The sequence below is a fragment of the Mycteria americana genome, chromosome 2, assembly GCF_035582795.1.
Source record: "Mycteria americana isolate JAX WOST 10 ecotype Jacksonville Zoo and Gardens chromosome 2, USCA_MyAme_1.0, whole genome shotgun sequence".
In the NCBI taxonomy this organism is placed as follows: domain Eukaryota; kingdom Metazoa; phylum Chordata; class Aves; order Ciconiiformes; family Ciconiidae; genus Mycteria; species Mycteria americana.
This window is the reverse complement of record NC_134366.1, coordinates 154,100,338-154,123,287: the sequence shown is the minus strand read 5'-3', so window position 1 is coordinate 154,123,287 and position 22,950 is coordinate 154,100,338. Positions and strand designations below refer to the sequence as shown.

Sequence of the window (22,950 nt, the reverse complement as noted above, 5' to 3'; positions counted from 1 at the left end):
TTACATTGTTTGTACTCCCTAAAACGTATATTTTTCCCTGTGTCATCTTCTACTCTCACCACTTTATTGCAAAACTAGCATTCTTCTGTAATTTATAAAGCTAATACCAGCACTTTTCTCAAGTCTTAACAAAGTTAGCTAAGACTTATTCTTTCTATCTTCTAAACTCTTTTCCAAATAATATTTCCTGTCAATGGTTGTTAACCTGTGCAAGTATAATTGTTCAGAATAGCTGGAGTTGCCTATGCAGAAGTATATATTGCAGGTATAGGAAGAGATTTCAGAACCTTCTGTGGCTTGAGTGAAACACTAACTGAGGCCCGAGTTATTTTTTTTAATATATATATATATATGCATGTATACATGCATGTATATATGCCTGTATACTATGATATTATCATAGGAAGTTATCTTACAGGCACTTTCTGCTCCAGCAACAAACCTTGGTTCTGCATGCCACCGACCGATTCAGTCACGTGCATCACCACTCCGTTACAGAACCTCTCTACTAAATCTGCTTCAACATCGCAACTAGCTTCAAATATCACAGTTTGGGCACAGCCTAGCAGAGATTTCTGTTTGTCTGCATCCCACTGCCCCACGTGCCCTGACGGAATGAAACTGAAACAAGAAAGAACAAATCAAATCTGAAACAGCTTTGCTATTTTTTTCTCTTCTTTTTCTAACACCAACAGAAATTACGTTTTAAGAAAGCTGCTAAGTTGTCTCCTTGTCTGCAGTAACAGGGCCGTTCCTTAAATATTAAGCACGCGCTGAAGGGAGCTGCAACTTCTCCATGCTTTCTTCAGTTCTCTTCAGAGAAGACTGAAAGGGAGGGCGGGCGGAGCGGTGCCCCAGGGCGGGTGAGGAGGAGGGCAGCTGCGGGCAGCGGGAGCATCCTGCCGCCCTGCCAAGGGGGCTGCAAGGGGGGACTCCCCAGGGCTGCGCTGCGCGGGAGCTCCTTCCCGAACCTCCGCTCGCCCTCCTCCCCATTTCCTAGGCACGCTTCCTAACCCGATCCAAATAACAGGGTGCAACTGCCATCGCGTTAGGAAAAATGGACGTGGTCCGCGCTGCTGGCCTCAGCGCCAGGTGCCCCACTGTGAAGTCCCGCTCCTTGCGGCCTCTGTCTGCAGTGGGCAGCCGTGCTGGAGTGCCGCGGGAGAAGGAGAGGAATGCTGACATCGATCTTTGGATCAGAGAGTACACAGATTGATCCCCAGGATCAATAGAGAGGTCAGGATTCAGTCACATACGATCTCTGGCTACAGCTCTTAGGTAATTTCTGGAAGACAATGGAAGGAGATGTATGTATGGATATGACTGAGGGTTACATCTTGATCCCAATTTCTGTTTAAGGAAACCTACACACCAGAAGAGCTTTTTCAATTGCTTTCACCTCTGAACCCATTTTCCTGAGCATAAAACAAATCTCAGTGTCCTTGGTATCGCAACAGGACCTATCCATTTCTTTTAACGTACACATTGTTTTTGTACTTCTCTAATGTCAAGAAGTCTCTTTAAGCTCCTAAATTAACGAGAACAAAAATGAGCACAGATTGCTTTTAAAAGTAACACAGATTCTAAGTATCATCAATAAATAAATTAGGCAGGATCCAAAACATGGCTAGGGAGTTTGAGAAGAGAGAGCTGCTGGCTGTGCCATTGCCTATGGAAGCAAGCACAGCAATCACCGGCCGGAGCCTCCAGAGTAACAAGAATATGAGCTTGGGGACCTGATAATGAATCACTGGCTTGCAGGTCAATTAAGTGGCCAAGAGACACTTGAATTCCACCCGTTGTGCCACAAGAACAGCCTTGCTTGTAAGCAGCTAGGGACAAAACACATCCAACATGATTTTAACATTGAGTTCCAGGCAGTCCAGCTCTCCGTGATGTCCACATGGTTTTCCACATAGCACGTCACAGGTTTTCCTGGGAGCTTGGCACCTTGAATGCTATGAAAGACTCTTCCCTGAATTAGTACCATCAGGATTAATCCATTTAGAGGTAAGGGGCACAGAAATCTCACACCGCACTGTCAGTTATACACAGAACCACCTCGAATGGGGAAAGAATATATTTCTACATTTTTTTAGCTTTTGCTTTTATATGGCACACCATTAGTTTGTCTTGTACTACAAATACACAGTAGGTGTATTTGACAGGAATCACTGTAAAACAGGCTGGAGATGAATCCAGCCTTGTTTCTTCCCATACGGACGTTTTATACTCAGCACCAATGGAGCTGCCTGAAAAGAATGACCAAGGTTTGATTTTAGGCTTCTAGGTCATGGTTTCACCTTGACAACAGCTCTTTCATTTCAAGCAGTAACATTTGCCAGGATCCCTAAGGTGTTTTCATTTTTGTCAAGAAGTGTAGGAAAAAAAAAAAAACCAGTATGAAAAAAATGATAAATCTTAATGCACAAGCTGCAGGACTATCTCTGTGTCTCCAGCACAAAACTTCAAATCCAATCCAGGACCTGGATGTGTATTAGAAGGCTGCAGATTTAAACCTTGTCCACCATGATCAAACTGGATTTATGGAGCATCATAACTCTCCAGACACCATCCAGCAGCTTATTAATTTAATAGACTCCTGTCCATTCCATGATGTTCCTGCCCTGACAGTCTCTCAAGATAAGGCGAAAGCCTTTTGACAGGACAGAGTGCATATATATTTTCTTCTGTTTTCTTGTGGATGGGGTTGTCGACAACTTGAAATGTGTGGCTCAGCAAATTTGGGGGCTTTTTTTCTTCCCTTTTGCTTTGCAGGGAAGATGACAGAGGTAACGCTACCATGAGCCACAGGGGTCACGAGGTTTACTGCAGTCCTCAATATTTATTTAGCATAATGGAGAGAAAAAAAATAATTTAATTAAAAAGAAAATAAAACACATTTAGCATCTCTGTCATAACCTGAAAATAATGACAACATTTTTCTTAAACTGATTTCTAAATGACTGATTCTACTGCAATTGACTTAGAAAAATGAGGGACAAATACGTATCTTGGAAAAAAATCTTTGCACGATGTTTGCATTTATTTTTGCCAGTGGTCTGAATGGTTGCAGCAGTATTTCTTTTCACATGGTCCCAATGTGAAGTACAGACTGGGCTTCTTTTCCATCCTGAACATGTTCTCATAACTGAGTGTTAGACTCAGTTTACAGCTTTTTATAGCTTCAGTCCAAAATATATAATTCTGTGCAAATCATGTCAGTGTTCTATTTCCTTGCCTCCTCAAATGAAAAAGAATTCCTATTTCAAACTATGAAATAAACCACACAATAAGTGACAAGAAGAACACAAGAAAAAAACCCAAACCAACGTACATATGAGAACAACCTAAAAATATCACCTGGCTGCTATGTAAATAAAATGCACTATTAATGAACAAAAGCATCTTCATATTGAAAGTGGAAATACAGCTGTACCCCTGCATTTCTTGTCATCTTCCCTTTATTATCTACATGTTTAGAATTTAGAGGGCATGTAATAATTCACTGTATGCTATTATATGCATATTATACTAATTCCATAAAGATGCATAAAATAACCTTTTTCTTGTAGATAATTAAGACCATATACAAGGCCCTGAACTCTAAACTCCCTAAAGCAGATAATCCCCCATTGGATCTATTTGCATAGATAAAAAATAAAAATAAGGGAAAAGTACAATCCTGCTTTGTGAGTTCTTTGAAGCTGAATTGTGTCTGAATTAGGTCCACAACACTGCATCTGCCATCAGCAAGCAAGAAATATCACTAGTCATTGGGACAAAATATTTTCTCCTTCTGTGGCCAGGGAGGAAAGTAGCAGAACTGATTTGCAGTAGTTTCGTTTGCAACAGTGTCAGTAGGCATCCTCTCTTCTCAACACCCCTGCAAAACCAAACATGAATGGTGCCATCTACTTGCCCACCAACCATGTCTTTATGTCTGCATCCATGAGACTTTCTTCCAATGACTGTGAAGGTATGTTGCCCTTGTAGAGATATTATTTTATGTAAGCATTATACACACAATCATACTTCCCTTGAGACATATTTTGCACTTTTTCAGTGTTGTGGAAAAAGAAATGTAAACCAAGCTTTTCCATGGACCTTTGATATTAGGATAAGTGTCGCATGCATTTTGCTAAAAACTCAGATTTTTTGTCAGTGGATACAAAGAACAAAAACCTGTAGCATGACCAAAGGCTTCAGCACATTGTTTAGCTAATGGAGGCATCCAGAGGGACAGCAGATACTGCAGTTCTCTGACGTGGAACGGACTCAATTTGCTTTTAATAGTATGTGGAAGGAAGCCCCTTGCAATCTAAAATATATGCCCCAAGTTAACCTTTGGCCTATTAAACAACTTGTTCCCTGACCCAAAACAAAATATACTCGTATTCTAATGCAGCAGTGTTTAAACTCCTTATGATGTTTGACCTGTGTCTCGTTAGGGCCTCCGATGTTATATGTCTGGGGCGTAATGTACCATTACACTGCCTGACTGCAGGGGAAAAAAAAAGTATTTGCTAGCTGAAAACTCATTTGCTGGGGAAAACATGCTATCAAGGATCTCACAGATCAATTAAGAAAAGTAATCCTCTGTCACTAAAGAAAAATTTAAGAACCCTTCTGTTGTGACAACTGACTTTTCCTGTATGTTAAAAAATACTGTTTACTTTAAATTAGGAAAATTAATTAAAAATTGTCGTCAATTCTTACTAGTAATCTCATGTAACCTCTTGCTGTATCTTCAACACACGGCACATACATCAGCTAAATAACTCATCCCAATACCAGTGAAGTAAGTAAGCACCTATGTATTTACCGACTTATTTTAAGTCAACCACCGGGCAGCGCGGCCAGGGGAAGCACTGCTTCCAGCCCCGACTTCTGCTCTGCCCGCTCCTGTGGGCTGCCTCTCCTCGAGTTTCTATTTATAAATTAGCTACATGACACAGTTTCAGTGTGGGCAGCTGTCATTTTAACTAATCTCATCCTGTAAATCCACCCTAGCAGGCTTGTTCTCTATTGTGATTGGAGAATAGACTTTTTTGGGCAGCTTTCAAAAGCAGCATCTGTTTGAGCAAGCACCCATCCCTTAGCTGTGCGGAGGAGCACTCCCCCAAATTTACCCCCCCCCCCCGTTTTTGTGCTCACCAAAAGAAAACGACGATTCTGGGATCTTACCCTTAGGCAACATCCTCCCTAGCCAGGATTTTGTTATAGTCGCTCAGTGGGCGCTGACTGCGATTTCACTTACGGAGGGATGGAGGCTTTTTATGGCATGGATATCATGTGTCCGTACCACCGGGACAATTAACAGGACCATCCTGTGGAATTACTTACTAAGATGTCACGCGGTGCCTGTGGAACCACGCTGGGGCGAGGACAGCTTTTTTCTCCTCCCGCATCCCCTCAGAAATAACGAAGGGCATAAACTACTCAGTGAGGCCAGGCAGAGGAGGAAATAACATCAGTAAATCACTAATGGAAATGCAAAACCAAACACCGCCTCGTGCGAAATGAGATGACGGACGGCTCGAGAAGCCTGCGAGTCGCTGCCGGTGGCCGGCTCCTTTTTGGCAGCCGCCCCTGCCCCGTCCCGCCGCCCCGTCCCCCAGCACCCGGCCCCCTCCCTCCACGCTGCAGCCTGAAAAGCGTCCATTTTCCGCTGTGGGGTTTGCAGCGGAAGACGTGCCCGCAGCGGCCACCTGGCCGGGCAGCGTGCTCGGCGGTACGCGACGCGACGCGACGCAACCCAACCGGCCCAGACACACGTTAAACATGTTGGTTTTCCTGCACAGAGTTATCCTGTGGTGCTCTGCAATCAATTACTGTTATACCACCATCATTAATAATTTTCTTAATGAAAATGATTCTGTTGATCTCCGTTGTATTTTAATTATCAGAGTTAAGCATAATTACACTGCAGCTCTGAGCTGGCATGTAGACTCCTTTAGGGCGCAATTTTGTTTTAACACACTGATAATGTAATTTTACATTGTGTCAGTTGTTTAGTTATTATCCAGTCGTACAATTCCGCTGTATTCCTGATAACAGATAATAACCTTAGCACCTCCTATATCCTGAAGTCATTTAAAAAGCAATATTGGAATTTCACAACTAGCTAACTTAATCGCCTTATGATTTTATAATTCCCACAGCTAAATATTTGTACAGACACCCTGTTTTAACAATGCCACTAAACATACGGTATCCATACATTTCACATAAATGGCTTAAATAATACCTAGAAAAATGTCTGTTCTATGAACATGGTTTTCAGTCTGTGCAACTGTATTTTTTACACCATTTCTATTCTATTCAGTCATAATTCGTTTTTAAAATCCCTTACAGTCCCAGTGGAAGATTTGCAGTTAATACCCCAGCCCCGTCCTAGGTTGTGGGGGGACTCCTGCCTCTGGTCTTAGAGATTTACCAGGTCTGGTCCACAACTCTGTTGGGCACGAGTGCTTCTCAAGTACACTGTGTTGTGATGAACATAGAGTTCATGGATTAATACTTACTGAAACTCTGTAGCTGTTTTTTTGAAAGAACATATTTACAATTCTAGATAAAGTCCAGTTCCTAAAATCTGTCTCTAAAATCTCAGTTACTGTTTCTAGGACATCTTAAATTATTGAATAGACTGTTTTTGAAACATGAGGGAAGTTTGACATAAATATTAGAACAAAAAGAGCGTGTCTTTTAAATGTAATTACACTTGTAGAAGTTCCCTTTCAAAAAAATAGAATGGGATAATGGCACATGCCATGAGTAGCCAGCTTGTATCAGAGCTTGTAAAAAGGGATACTAATGAACTGCTTTTCCCTTTTCTAATTTGTTCTAGTATTGGGGAAATGTAGTTATAAAAAATATAGATAGAAATAAGTGATCCTAGACTAAATAGAATTAATTTCAAATACTGAATAGTTATTTCATAGCTATTCACTCTGAATGTACTCTGATGTATGATTTTAAATAACCGGTTTCTTAATCTGAAAATTTATATAGACGATGAATTGTGATTCCACTGTAATAACTTAGCAATATAATCCTATATATGTACATCTCATATATATACACATGCGTACGTGCACACATACTTTTTGTGTTTGCTTGCCTAGGGAAAATATTTCCTGGAGAGTTTTGAAGGCAAACAGGGAGTTAGCTGGCCAGCTCAGATTCATTTTCAATAGGAACTACATGCCAGACTCCTCTCCCTGTGATTATTCTGTGTGCAACACATGGGCGACTACGGTGCCTATAGCTGCTAGTGAACTGGAAGTCAGGCTGCCATTCCTATGCTCTCCTGAAAGAGCTGGGGAAAATTCTGCTCTCAAAGGTATCACTGTAATAAGCTAAAAGGAAATATGGCATGCGCTTCTGAGTCAGCAACTGATCAACCACTACCATGGACTGTTAGCCAATTCTCAAACTTATTTTCCTCTTAGAAATGTGCCAATTTACTCCACTCGTCTCATCTTGGGTATAGTAAGGAAAACAGCTCCCAGGTGACCAAATCTGCTACATGTACAATTCCACACATTTGTTCGGCTAATTGCTTTCAGAAATAACAATGTATTGCTAAGCAAACTAACAAAATTATACACATGCAAGTACAACATAACATCGAATTACAACTACATGCCAGCTGACACCGTTTCATTAGAAGTAATGGCACTATAGGAGACAGAAAGCTAACACAAATCAAGGCAATGTGATCTGGAATGATGAGATACAAATTGAAGGAAGAAACATTATTCTATTTATTTATTTTACCATCTTCTATTTGACATTGTTTTGTGATCCAAGCCAATTAATCTTTCTAGTACAAAAATCCCAGCAGAGCTCAAGGCAAGTGTAGGTGCTTAATGAACGACAGAGCAGCCAACTCAAAGCGCAAAGAGATGAACAGAATGCAGTGAAGGTAAAGCATATCTACAACTTATTACCCGCATTAGTTTAGTGAAGTAGCAGGTTTTTAACATGTATTTATAAATTAGGGCTCAAATTTATCCTCAACTTCAGTTATAACATGCACCTGCGGTAGAGATAACAGAATTCACCTTGAGCACTGTATGACTGTCTCACAATACCTTGTTAACCAAGTACTAAAATAACCAGCATCATCCGTGAAACAAAATCCAGCACGTTTGAACGAAAAGACTAATGTTTTGGGCTACTCAGATTGCACCAAACTGAAGAAAGTTTTTAGTATTTGAAAAAAAAAAATCGTATTTCAATAGATTCAGTCAGACAGATAGATAGCACTGGAACTGTCTAATGAATTAGTTAGTGTTTGTAAAGTACTTTGAAGATGAAAAATCTTACTGGTATATATGTGCTAACTATTATTATAATTACAGAAAGAATGTAATACTTGATAAGACATCATCCTATGGGAATTTGCAGAAGCTGTATTTTGGAGTGAAAGTAATTTCCCATTACATTAAAAAGTTGTTGCAGAAAAGTTTGCCTGTGAGTATGCAACAGTATGAATAGCAAACTGCAGCTCTGGATTCACGAGAGAAGCTTCACCGTGTTACTCAGAGCACTTTGCAACTTCTTTCAGTTGGGCAGCAATCAGCAAGCTGCACAGGGCCGGCAGCTCAACCCTTTTTAGATCTGAGCCCAGTTCTCTAGTACTGCAGGTGTTTCAGGTTGCAGAATGAATGTGTTGGCATTCTGTAATTATAATAGAAAGAATTTATAAGACCCTGGTGTGCAACTCATTTTTAACATGCAAATTCCCTGTTTTCAGCGTTTCAACTTTCAAAGGTTTGTGGCAGTTTAAAAGCAATCCTCTTATAAGTGTATAAATTGCAATGATTATAGGAACAAGTTGTAATTGTTTCTAGTAAGTTTTTAGGAGTCTTTGATGTTATGATTAGTGTTTTGTATGTTAATATATTGATATGGGTGCTTATTTGCCTGGATGCTTGTATGCTGAAATGGTCACTAGGTTGCCTCAGCAAACAAATCTTTGATCTCAGTAGGTCTGTTTGGTTAGAAATAAAACCTAAAAGAAATTAAACAAGAACAGTGCATGTTCTGAAGTATTCACAAAGTGCTGAGATTGGTGATTGAAATACAAGAAAGGAAAGTCATAGTTTTGCAACCTGATCTTCAGGGGGAATGCCAAAAACAGCTACACTAAGTAAGTTATTCTTATTCCGTGTATTCAAGTGTTGTTTTGGTTTTTTTTTTAAACACACTGTAATGACACCATAACCACATTTACAAAGCTTTCACAGTGACTGACCAAACAGCGTGGTGCATAGTCCATGGCACTACGGACTGAACTCACGGCTCTTTGGGTTGGCTCCAGATGCAAGGCAAAAGCCTTTGCATCTTGAACCACAGTAGCTGTTAGATGTGGTAAGTTAGACAAAGCGTGTTTGGGGGGCCTCGTAACAACTCATACTGACTTCAGCAAATCTGACAATTCACATAAGACAGAAATGATACGCATTGCCAGTAGCCAATACATTCCAGTGAAGCATCATCCCATCATGCCACTACACAGAAACTGGAATGTCAGAGGTGACAACCCTGAAATCCAGTTCCAGTTATCTTCTGTTACCATGCTGACATGAAGTCTTATCATAGTCCAATCAAGTTCAAATTCTTCTTATAAAACCAGATTTCAGTTAGTAGTCTACAATGTAATGTAACATGGAGAAATGCTATCCAGTATGTCCAATAAAATGTCAGAAAGAATCCACCTCTTTAAAGTGTATAGATTTTACTGATGTTTCCCACCAGGCACTAACTCTCAGAGAGAAATGGATGGTATGTCTTATGTCAGCTGATGTCCTTCTGTGTTTATAAAGCATTTAGTACACTAAGACACCATGTCGGGTTTTTGTAACATTAAAAGCAAAAAAAAAAACCAAAAAAAAAAAAAGGCAAAACCAGAGGAGGGTAGGAAAATGGGAATGAAAACTGTTCCACTTCAAGGGGAAACAAACTACTTAATTTTCCTATTATGCAACAGGTGTAGTTTTATCTCAGTACCTTGCACAAGACAGTAGAAAAAAAAATCAGCTTGTGTTTACCTTTGCTGTACACAATGCAGTTGTTTTTGTTGTCTTCTACTCCTTGCCAAGTCACATCCAGCAACCACTTGGGGCCAGCAGTCAGTACCATAGGGACTGAAGCCTTTGTCTTCTGTAGGAAGGATGATAACAAACAGATGCCATTTGCTTGCCTTGATTAAGAACTTGAATAATAATAGTAATAATCATTTTATTTGCAAACAACAAAATCTCCAAACCCATAAGCCAAGGCCTTATTCCCCTACCTCGGGATCTTTTTTTAAGAAGACACAAGCAGTAAGCTTTAGTTCTTTCATTGATTGAATGGTGAAACTATTATCAAGGATTTTTCCGAATGATATTGGATCAGATCTCCAAGATTAAGCAGATCTCTGGTGGCTGAGAATTATAAAGGGAATGCAGATGACTTTCGCAGCAAAGAGCCAAGTGTTTAGAAGTGAACTTTAGACACATTGTACTTCATTATCAATGGGATCTCACTATTTCCTGAAACAGACAGGAAAGAATTTAAAGAATTGGTATCCATTTCAAAGATCTGTCCTGGGTAACATTTGTATTATCATAGGAAATCGCTGTGAATGGATAATGGAATTTTTCCCCTTTTGCTAAGTGTTGATGTGTGATTTTACTATGTCTGAAATAATAATAATGCTAATGATTCCCTGCACTTTGTCTCCAAAAAGACTATAAAAGAAGTTGTATTAATAAATTCAAAGGCACAAAAGTAAAGCATGACATCCATTGCGCTGAAAGGCATGCAGGCAAGGAGACACACATTTAACAAAACCATCTCCTGTGTATATTTTAGATTCTATACTTAGAGAATTTGGTATTTGAGGAGATAAGGTAGAGGCTTTAAATTTATTAACACTTAACTTCTTTTACTAATAAATGGCAAAAACCCTGTGGGTAATCCTGAGTTTGTCAGTATGTGGCACTGAGATGCCACTTAAGACTTCTATCATTCACAGTTCTTTTTCTCTATATCAAGCATGAAAGCATAACAGAGAGTACAAAGTACAACAGCCACCACGTAACTTTTGTTGTTTTTTTTTTTTTTTCCTGGGATATAATTCTGTCCAAGACACTCCAAGCTTTTCTAAGAGAATTTGATTAATTATTTTTAGATTCCATCAATAATTCTCTAGTTGGCTCCAGCTATGTTCTATTGTGATATTCTGTATGATTAAGAGAGTCAAAAAATTTTAAGATACGGAAAATCATATATTTATATAGACATTCCAGATGCGTTGGCCACATTTATTATCTATGACTGTTCTAGAAATGTAGTGAAGTAGATTAAGAGTTACCATAGAACATATTACATTCCCAAAATATACATGAAAATATTTATTGAAAATAAGATATTATTTAAAATATTTTAGTTATATAAGATTAAATTCATACTCTTATATAAGATCTATTTAATATAATTTATGATATATCAATATTTTAATAAAGATGATCGGATAAGACGTATTGAATGTCACAGTTCTTCACATTTTCAGTTGTTGTTTTGATCTGTTTATTCTCTAATATTGTTTTATCAAATATAGTATTTCTTGCTTAATTTGCATCTTATATTTTGCCTTTTTCATCCAAATGTTTATGCATAAGTCACACTTCTTCTATATGCCCTCCATGACAGTATTCATCTTCCAGAAGTGTCGGAAAAAACAGACAGAAATGAAGAATGGAATTAGTAAAAAGGAATGTAACAGCTAGTGACAACATACCTACCTAGTGTAAAAATACTGCAACCAGAGACATGCAATGTCTCAATTCCTAATACTGCTTTTTCTACAGGAAGTTGCAGGAAGTGTGTTTGCTTATATGAAGTATTACAAGAGTCAACCCAACCGCATGTGTTTGAAATCTGAATTTAAATTCTGGTTTGTAATTGACCAGTAAACAAGACAATTTTGGTTTTAAGTTAAGTTTCGGTTAAGTTCGTATATAAATTATCAAGAAGTCTGATATTACCAATTATGAAATCAGTGCAAAGTATTTACATAGGGACTGCACAGAAAATAATGATGTAAATGAGGCATGAACTGAAAAAGATCTGCAAGAGATGAGATGAAAGGTAATCAAAGTATCATCTCTTCTATTATAGAAAAGTCTGGACTTTAGTGTCATTTACACCAAACAGCGCTAAGGCTGCTATGGAAACAAGGAAGAGTGGCTATTCTTCACATAGCTGAGAATCACACTCATATTAAACACAAGCTTTAGCGTGAATGTTGGCAACCGTGACTGCATAGCAATAATGAAGAGGAGGACCAGGACATGTTCCTACCACATGCTGCATTTCTCCAACTGCCACTTCAGTCAAGCCTTTAACATGTTTTTTGTGCTTACATGTGCTCTCAGTCTCTGGTAATCCCAAGTGCAATCAAAAGACAGTGCAATACTATCCAGGTAGTGGACTTTTACAAGTACACCATAAACGATTCAAATGTTCAAACAAGGTTTTTTTTTTTTTAAGTTGGAGGCCAAGTTAAAAAACAAAACAAAATTCTATCTTTTAAGTGCAGAAGGGATCATCTATGTAATTTGCACAAGATCTAATTCCTATTTTTGGTTTTCTTCTTCCCAGACATCTGACATTTCATTGTGTCTCTCCCATCTGCAAGGGTATTATTTGCATTAAGGTGGTATCAAAAAGCCTCAAATAATATCAGGATCTTCTTGTGCTGGGCAATAGTTTATTATCTACATAGACAGGACAAATAATATATCCTGGGAAAGGATTATACTTAACCACACACTGCTGAGGAAGAAATGAGATGCAGAGATACCGTTTGACTTTCTCATGGACATTAATTGCTCCTTTAGTAAGTGGTAGGCTTAGTCCCCGGCCACCGCCCCTGTTCCTTCTAGACAATGAGGGGAGCCCAGGCTGGTGCCGCGTCCCTTCTGAGGAGCAGCAGCAGCAGCAGCAGCAGCAGCAGCAGCAGCAGCAGCGGCAGCGGCAGCAGCGGCAGCAGCAGGTAGACTGAGCACCAGCAGTCAGGACGCGAGGTCGCTTTGCTGTCCCCCGTTTACAGAGCTTTTCTGGACCTTAAAGAACTACACGGAGATCACTAAACTAGCTTCCAGGTCGGCTTGGCAGTAAAACTTGTAATCAGTTCAGCAGCTGTGAGTGGTCTCTAGGCACTAGAGATAGGCTGGAGGAGGAACAGGGTGTTTTGTCTCACAGCTCTGCTAGCCCAGAAGAGCTGGTGCACACCTCAAAAGAATTTCCCACTCTCCCATAGCTCTGCTCCCAAGCTCCACAGATATGTAAATAAACTTCTTTTAATATGAAAGCAAAACTTCACAAGGCCCTGGCTGCTTGTAAAGCTTGGCAGCTCCACTGAGGGAGACGGGCAATGGCTTCTCTTTGAAGTACCTCACAGGCATATTGTGTGAGCTGTAAGACGAGTCAGGACCACGGCAGCGGTTCTTGGGGTCTGGCATCCTGTGAGGCTCACACATTCATAGGAGGTGTTCACCACCGACAAAGGCTTGCTCTTGTTGTGCCTTATTACATAGTAAGAATTGAAGCAAGCCTGCTGATTCAGGAAAGGCCATTTCCCTAAAATGGTTAAAATGAAAAGACCCCAGTCCAAGATAACAAGAAGCTATGGTTAAATCAGTCATGCCTTTATCACCTCAAGATTAGACTACTGCAATGCGCTATACCTGAGGCTACATTTTAAATCCATTTGAAAGCTGAAGCTGGTGCAGAATGCGGCAACCCGCTTGTAAAGCAGGATATCGTGCTTTGAGCGCATCACACCAGTGCTTTTTAATCTGCACTAAGTGTCTGGGGGATTTAAGGCGCTGGTTACAACCTGTGAAGCCTGGGACCTGTCTATTTGAGATACCTAACTGAGAGCTGCCAGGTCCTTTGCCCCAGCCGTATGACCACAGCTGAGATCCACCAAGGAACGTGAAAAAGGGCTTTCCTGGCTTGACACCGAAGAAACTCTTGGCAGGGCAAAATGTTCTTCATGACAACTCTTTACCTTTGGGACACCATCCCACTTGAAGTAAAGTATGTTCATGCTCTGACTGTCAGAGTGTACTATGAAAATTACCCTGTAATTCATAAGATTTGTCATACTGTAACATTTAGTTGGTCATTCCCAAAATGGTGGTGGTGGGAGGTGTTAACTACTTTATGCTTTTTTTTTTTTTTGCAGTGCTATTAGGAATATCTCTAGTTTAAGAAAGGTACCTTTTTACAAAAAAGCTTCCTTGACACAGTAGCAACAATATTACAGCTGCTTAAAAGTAAGACTTCAAAAACCAAACAAAATTTTATTTTTCCCTCCAAAAGAACTGCTACAAATTACTCAAAAGCTTACATGACTCCTGCTTACTGCCTAAGGATAATCATAGGGATCTACTAACACAGGTGTCCATAAGATGGGGCCATACAAGAGGAACCTCACATTTTGGAAACGAGGGCGCATTAAAGAACCACAGTATTGTTCACTGCACTATACTAGGTAAGTGTGTATTCTACGCTACAGTCATTTTTACCTGAAAATGCAATTTCTGCTAATGTCTTCATGCCATAACTAGACAAATTTGACAAGGACAAACAGGGTCAAAACTGCGATCTCTCAGGGAACAATTAGAATCAGCTAATGAGGATGAAAGAGGTCAGGCAGGCATCCACTTTTCACTAACCTTTGAAGCAACTGGACAAACAAGGGAGGTAACCCTCAATAAATGTTTATATTCAGTCAAGAGGTTAATGGAGATAAAAATAGCCATCACAGCGGGCCGAAAATAGTTTTGCACTCTCGCTAAAAGGAATCCATGCTGACAAGTAACATTAGATGGGCTCTTCCCTGCAAAGATTTCTAACATATGATGTGTGTGGCCTGCCAGAAACTTGAGGAAGCCCCCACGCTGAAGGGAAATACGGTATGAGCAAGTTGTTTGAAATCTATGAAATTCTGATGTCAAATGCCTGATTGTTGGTAGCTGTTTCCTAAGAAGCTGTGCCAGAGCAAGAAATAGGTACTGAGCTGATGTTCAGTAAGTCGCTGTGACAAAACCATCCTGTCCCGGGCATGGTGTTCCAAAAAGTGTTCAACTTTATTTAAGGAGATGTACCGTTCATTGAAAAATCACTACATTTCTATCTTTACCTTTTTTTTCTTCAATCAGTACAGGGCTCCATAATGTCAAAACTACTTCCTTAAAGTGCTCTCACCAAAACAGAGGAAAGTTGCTGGACACTTAAGATACTCAAGAGCTTTGCTTCTAATTGTATTTTGGTTCCTGCAAACAGATTTTCTTTCTAAATCTTCCAAAGAGTCCGAGTTCCCATAGAAGATACAGAAGATTACCAAAATGTCTTCGTGCCCTTGGAGAAAGTTCTCATGCCCCACGGTGCAGTGTTACACAGTTATACAGCCAATTAAAACAAGACTGTACTGGGAGGAGAACTGTAAATATATCTCAGGTGCCTTCAGATATGAGTCTGGGATAGTAAAACACCAGTTAATACACCGACGGAGGTTTCTACTTTGAAATTCAATTTAAAGTCAATTTGATTGACGTAAGGTTGATGTACTTTCTGACATGCTGAAACCGCAGAACGTCCCCTCTCGAGAGGTTAAGTTCACCTTTGGCGGCCACCATACTCAATACAGCAAAACTTTATAAGCTCATCAAATCAGTTCAGTTGGGAAGGTCTCCTAAGGGTCATTCTGGACCGAGCAATAGCAGAGATTTGCATAGGTCTCAAACTATCCCTAATTAATTAATATTTGTTCTAAGATGTTTTTGAATAAGAAGAACGGTAACTACTTTATCACCTCACACTTACATTAACTGTCTTAATGTATTTCTGCATCATATAACTGATTACAAATTCATCAAACCCTAAGACAAGCCTATCCAAACAGCCCAGTGGACAGACACAGACCCTCATTGTTGTCAATTTGTGGGCAATCAGCTGGACTGTCTTTCAATTTCTGTAGCTTCCCTGAAAACTCTTATCTTTTTCCAAGGAGGATTCAGTCTTGGAAGAATATTTATCTCAAGGGCTTCTCTGGAAACCCTGCCAGTCAGGGCCCGTGGCAGCACTTCACAGTGCCACGGCTTTCTTTGCTACACATGTGGAGGCAACTCCTCTCCACTTAGACGAGACCAGAGATGTCAGGAAGTTTTTGGTGCCGTGGCTCCATGCCGATGACAAATATCACCAAATAAAGCAAAGACATGGCAGTCTCCAGCCTATAAACACCTACTCTGGCATTGTGCAATTGCACCAGGATTTCAGTTTTCACAGCCCCTGCTATGTTTATCAGTGAGATCTTGAAACTTAAACTAAATGCAAGAGAAATTTTGCAATCCTTAGTCCTTGTGGTTGAAAAAAAATATTTTGAAAACCTGATACAAACGTAATAGATGCAGTTAATTTCAGCTAAATCTGCAGACAGCCTGGGATAACTGTTTTAGTTACTACTTTACAACTTTATGGGACCCAGTGTTTCAGAGGAGCGTTCAAGTATCATCCATCAGATGCCTGTTTTATGGCTAGACGAAGAGTACAAGAATCTGCACAGATGTAACTGGTGTTCTGGCATGCTAACTGGCACAAAGAAGATAGACAGACAAATTGTTGCTTGTGAGGGGCCACAAAACTAGTGATGGAGGAAAGGAGGAGGGGTCGGTGTTACTTCCCAGTATCTCGGACAAGGTGGGAGGGAAAAAGTCCTCGTGCCTCTTCTGCCCAGGGCTCTGGATTCTCGTTATGTAGCGCTAGTGGTTAACATGGCAGTGCTGCACCTGCAGACTGGCTGGTTGTGAAACAACTTGCATCATTCCTAGTCTACAATGAACTACATTTGGCTATTTATTTTGGGATTCCACTTATCTGAAGAGGCAGTCTCTTCAGGGGTGGGTTGTTTTTTTTTTTTGGTGATAGCAGAAAAAAAAGAATTGGTAACATTTGAAGAGGCTGTGGTCAAACCAAAGCCTTTAAATGTTCCAAACACAAAAAAGAAAAAAAAAAAAAGAAAAAAAGAAAAAGAAATGTACACACAGATGGAATCCCAAAAGACAGCTGGGATTCCCTGCAACTGAGAAACCCTGCTGTTTACCCCAAGAGATCATCACTTGTCAAGTGACAAAACTGAACATACATTTCACCATATATCCACAAACCTAAAGCACACCAAAGAAAATATTCAAACAAAAAAATACACCCTAGGTCTGCTAATATTTTCCAACACTTGTCATGACTTCAGTATGATTCCAAATTTTTTATTAATATCAAATATGCCTGCTGATGAATGTCCCTAATGCAAATTAAATGTACGCTAAACACTGAGATCATTTCATGTTACCTAGCTAGAATGCATTTTTTCAAATCTATAAAACAAACATAAGTCAAATCTCACTGTAAGTTAGGTACAAAATAATGGCTGTCTAAAGCTTGTTCTAGTTATTCCAGGGTACCCTTGGAACCCATCTTCAAACTCTTCCCCAGACTAGGAAGGTTTAAAAGAATTAATCCAGATTCTGGAGCACCTGGTCCTAGCTGAGGGTCCCGGTGATTCCTTCTGGCTGCTTGCCTTGTGGTCCTGAGGAGGTGACAACTAACTGATAGGAACAGGAATGGAAAAGCTGGAAACTGGACCTCTGAACACTCAGTGAGCTTCCCCTGCCCACACCACCCCATGTTGATGGGCTTTCTACTCCTGTCCTTCCCTCCTATAAAGTCTTTTCACCTGGCTTCACTCTGCAGCTGCGCCTCCCTTGCCCTGTCCTCCTACCTTTCTCTTTCTTCCATTTTGTATACACCTGCCTAACTATGTCTAGATAAATCCTCCCTTTCCCAAAGAGCACGGGATGGACAGCAGTGTATTTTGCCATCACTCTCTTGACTCGCCTTTCTCATTATATTTCTCCTATTACTCCCCGTCCTGTTCACTTCATTCTTTGGGAAAGCAGTATATATATATATATATGTATATACGCATTGTGTGTTTACACAATGACCAGCACCAGGAAACTGTATTCTTATTCTGTGCTGTGATTAGCATAAATATGATTAGGATATTCTGAAACTTGACAACGCTAAGTGAATCATCTCTGTTGTGGTGAGTTGATACCTGCGGGTAGCATGCCCACCGTCATTGTGTCTTAGTGCTCAGGTATCTGCCGTGGGTGTTGAACCTTTCCGCTTTACTGTGAAGTTGAATACTTTGGATAATACTATTTCAGAGATGACATGCACCTGTACCGATGAAATCACACACTATATAACTTATCTTTAGACAAGATATAATGCAGTGCTGCTTGCACGCTTTCACACTGAATTATCAGTGCATTTTTCCTACTGGGTTAACCTCACTGTTGTCAATTATTGTCTACTCTAAGAATTAGGTCTCTCTTTCTACTAACGAGACCACATTGATATTCGCCAGTAAATATTTTCTGAATGCACTTGCTTGAATGTAACTCCTTTCCCTTTTGCTAAACATTTTTAATGTTAAATAGATGAATAGTCTGCTCGGTATGGCTCAGCTGCAATTCTGCAAACATCGAGTTTACGCTGGACGGGTTGAGGGACTAAACTCTGGGATAAACCATCAATCCTTGTTAATTGTCTGAGATTTGCTCTCTTACTTTGCACACAGATCATTTGGGCCTGGGGTAGTTAACGTGACAACAAATATTCTAGACAATCAAGGAGACAATTACAGAGGTTTTTCTAGAAGACATGAAGGCATTTATATTGCATATGGGTTAATTCTGCCTGGTCCCACTGTCCAGCTATTTACACTGAAACCGTCCACAATGATTGCTGTATCTACAGCTTAGTTACAGTGTGGTACTGAATAATTTCTGTTTTGCAGTAATTTTGGATTTTTTTCTCTGTTGTACTTTTTCTTACCCTGGAATGGATGATTTAAACCATCATTTCCAGAAGTCCAAATTTCATGTATTATATGTATTTATTTTTATCTAAGGAATCCATTAAAATACAAGAATAGAAAAGGACATGCATAAAGCCTTCTATAAACAGTCCATTACACAGAACTATAGATTACTTAGTAGTTAGATTCTGCTTATTATATATTATTATTACTTTGTCTGGAACTGCAAACACAGGTTGTGTATTTTACTTTAGAAAAGTGAATGTTTTTGTCATGAAAGATGAATAAGAAAAAGTCATGCTTTAGCAGCAGTAAACGATAATACTTTTTAATTTCACGTTTTTTTCCCCAGAACGAAAAAGGCAGAAAATAAAAAGTTCTCTGTATGCTTGTCCAATATTTTAACTGTATAATCCAGTGCAGCTCTATTAGGATTATATTTTCAATGAATATTGTGAGGCCTTTATGAAATACATATTTAATACAAAGGTATTGTAGTCAATGGTGTAGGTATTAGAGTGTAACTCTCTTGATGGTGCATGGCACAATACTTGAACTTCAGTGGTGCACACACTGAATGAACACAAAATATTATATATAAATTCCTACCTAACTCATTTGAAATAGAATTGGGGAATAGAAGAAAAATCTTCTGTGCTTTTCTTCCCGATTTTTTAAGATTTCTATGCATGTTTTTACTAGATATTTTTATATATATCTTTACCAATGGGAAACACGGTACTTTAAAGTAACAGTATAAATCCAATATACAGTCCTCTGTCCAAGTTTTATATTTGGTAAGACAGCATAATCATTTAAGGTAGAATTTTAAGGCATGATTCAACAACCAGAAGTCTACATGTATGACTTTGATTAATTATTTTTAGTTCAGTTAAAACATGCCAGTTTATCTCATTTTAAGATTATCCTTGACATATTTAGAAATCCTAATGCAGATTTTATGGCCCACACCTATCCCTGATGGTGCTAATGGACTATACATAATGAATCACTCTAATTTGGATGAAAGGACCACACAACATTGTGGCAGTCCTTTAGAGAATTAAGGCTCAATTCTGATCTTCCAGACTTATGAATGCGTTTTTGGGATTAGGCCGCATATCTGTACATCTGTTGAGTCTCAAGGGGTGTATACTCAGCTAAGTATTCTGACCTTCCAATGTACTGTATCAAATGTGTGGCCTTGGGATATGAAAGGATTTGATTACAACTGTATTTTAACACTGATTTAATATATAATTATGGGGTAAAACCTAATTCCTCCTTACATCTTCATGTAGAAAATTCCATCACTATTAAGCAGACACTAGGATATTTTTCACTCAGCGAGTGAAATGGAAACTGAAACACCCACCCAGGATAATGTAAAATCAAGGACAATCTTCTTAGGGATGGCTTTAAAATCAGCTTCTTGTGTCCATAAAAAACAAGTTTAAATTATCTCCTGTGAGTGTGCTGCCAGTTGGTACACTGTTGCATTATGCATGATTCTTGACTGCTTATGTAAAAATAAACTGGAACAAGGTTCCATTAGTGATTTTCTATGTTACTCCATGCTTTCTTGTCTACAAGTAATGAGGAGAGGAATTAACATTACATATATATATATATATAAAATATTGATGGAAAGTTTGTAAATAATTTGAATTTTTGGTTATTCTCTATGCACTTATAAGTATAATTTCTATTTTCTAGTGTATCAAAGATAGAATGTTGTAAAATTTCCTTTAGCTTGTTAAACCTTCGTAAGATACACATAATGTTTTCATGTAAACATCTTAAATTTTTTTATTCCACTGAAAACCTCTTCCTAAATATTATCAGTGAAAAAAACCACAAAATATTAAAACAGACTTCACAAGAAAATTAGTTCAGTAGAAATTAACTTATGACCTGCAGTACTTTAGGGTTTTTAATCTTTCTTCCATTCCATCAAATTTTGTATAGATTTTTAAATAAATAACAATGCTATTGAGTAACTGATTAATATGGGGATTTCAGAGAAAATACATTTCAAAATTCTGTGCTTTTTCATCAAGATGATCTTTCACAGATCTGAATTACGGACTTTCTTTATCATTTCAGAAGGCTTGGACCAAGAAGATGAACTGAGCAGAGCAGCACCTTTACCTTGCAAGCAGTTACTTTCTTCCAGTTGAAGAGTATGTTACACATAATCAGGTCATTTTTTCCCCACTGCCTTAAAAGCATGAGGATTTTTTTTTGCTCTTCTCACATAAAAATGAAAATGAAGTTCCCTAAAATGCCCAATGGCAGATTAAAAGGATCCTCATTTTTTGTAGCTTGTATGACATCGTCGCGTAACGCAGCTCTCATTTAAATGGCTTCAGTGTACTGATTATATGCAGCATGACAAAGGACTGCAACTATGCAAGTTTCCATGAAAAAAAGAAGTTTTCAAAGAATGGGTGAAGGTCCTTCACTGGGACTGGAGATAACGATGGAGAGTCCGGCAGCGGGACTGGTGAGTACAGGGCTCTGGTTCCAGTAAGACTCAACAAACAGCTCAGATCAGAATCTAAAGTGCAGGAAAACAGCCTGTAGCTTCGAGATTAGCTTTCTCATACTATTCCTGAGTTAAGCCAGTACAAACATCATCACGAATGCATAATTATGATTACGCACTACACTATGCATAATAGATCTTAAAATCTGGAAACAAAGAATTAGTGCAGGAATGCTGTTTTCAGGCTTTTGGTTTTGAACACAATGAAGCTGGGTGTAAGGGTAAAAGACTTTCTGTAAGTAAAAATAGTTCCAAGAAAATACATTTTACTTGGAAAATTCATTCAGATACTTACGAAACATCTACACGTAAAAGAAGGGCTAAAAGCGAGACAGGGACCTGGTGTTACGTTTATAACTTGAAAATAACAATGAACGAAGCCCAAACCCCTCCTATTTTAACATAGTTTAGGGAACTCAAAAAACCTATCACTTGGAATAAGTAACAACAGACAAAGAAGCTGGCAGCTTGGCAAGTTTATTTAAAGGATCTTTTTCTCAGATAGAAATAAATTGATTTTTTGAAGTTCTTTGCAGCAAGAATTTGACTGTGAACCAATGTCCGTTTCTGGGACTGATGCATATACACAGGCTGGTATCCTAAGTTTAAATGACGGCATTGATAAGAGAGTGATGCAACTGGCTTAAAGGGAGCTGATGGATTCATTCACTTTCATCTGTAGAAACAAAACAGTGTGAAAATGATGAACAGAATAACCGGGTACGTCTACGACTACAGAATATTGGTGTCAAACTCTTGCCAGTCAGCAGCCTACTGATTAAGCCACTTCAGGACAGCAGTGCTGCAGCTCCTTGTTCTCTAATGGGACCCCTCGGGAGCTGCCAAGCCTCTGTCTGGGATCACAAGTGCAAGGAGAGGTCCTCAAGTGGAAGTGGGCTGCCTTTCAAAAGTAGGGAGCATCAAAAAGAACAACAAATTTGCACCTAGGTCATAGAGTCAGGTAATTTTTTTTTTTTTCTTTCTATGAAATGAAAACTCTTTCTATGAAATGAAAAATGAGTGGTAATAAGAACTACACTGCGGACTGAATTTAAGTGATTAGAAAACTATTCTACCGTTGGCTCAGATCAGTTTCACAAATAAGAATTTTTTAATTCCAAAAGCTGATTTTTCCTTGAAGGCCTCTCCTGGTTCAAAGGAAATCAAATCAAATCCCTTCTGCTTCCAATAAAATTTTCAAATCAATTTTCAGATACCTGAGCAAAAAAAAAAGCCAGCTTCCAAATGTTCCTAGTACTTCAATATCCCAGTGAAGTCAATAAAAGGAAAAGAAAGCCCCTCCTCAGTGCATGTGCTATGGAGCCAAGAAAGCAACCTACCACCACAAACAGCATCAGCAGTATGAAAAATCAAGAGCTCTAAAAGAGCAAGAGCTTTAGAAATTGGCGGAATCAGAGAAGTCCAGGCTATCAAACTGCAGAAGTTA

The 22,950-nt window shown here is 39.1% G+C and overlaps 1 protein-coding gene across 4 annotated transcripts in view; it reads right to left on the bottom strand.

Moving 5' to 3' along the window:
- ZFPM2 (zinc finger protein, FOG family member 2) overlaps positions 1-22,950 on the bottom strand; it is a 325,601-nt gene that overhangs the window by 97,878 nt on the left and 204,773 nt on the right. For all 4 annotated transcript variants that reach the window (XM_075495111.1, XM_075495110.1, XM_075495112.1 and 1 more), the window contains one exon: positions 10,062-10,173. In XM_075495111.1, the coding sequence (XP_075351226.1) occupies positions 10,062-10,173 (112 nt within the window). The remainder of the gene's footprint in view (positions 1-10,061; positions 10,174-22,950) is intronic.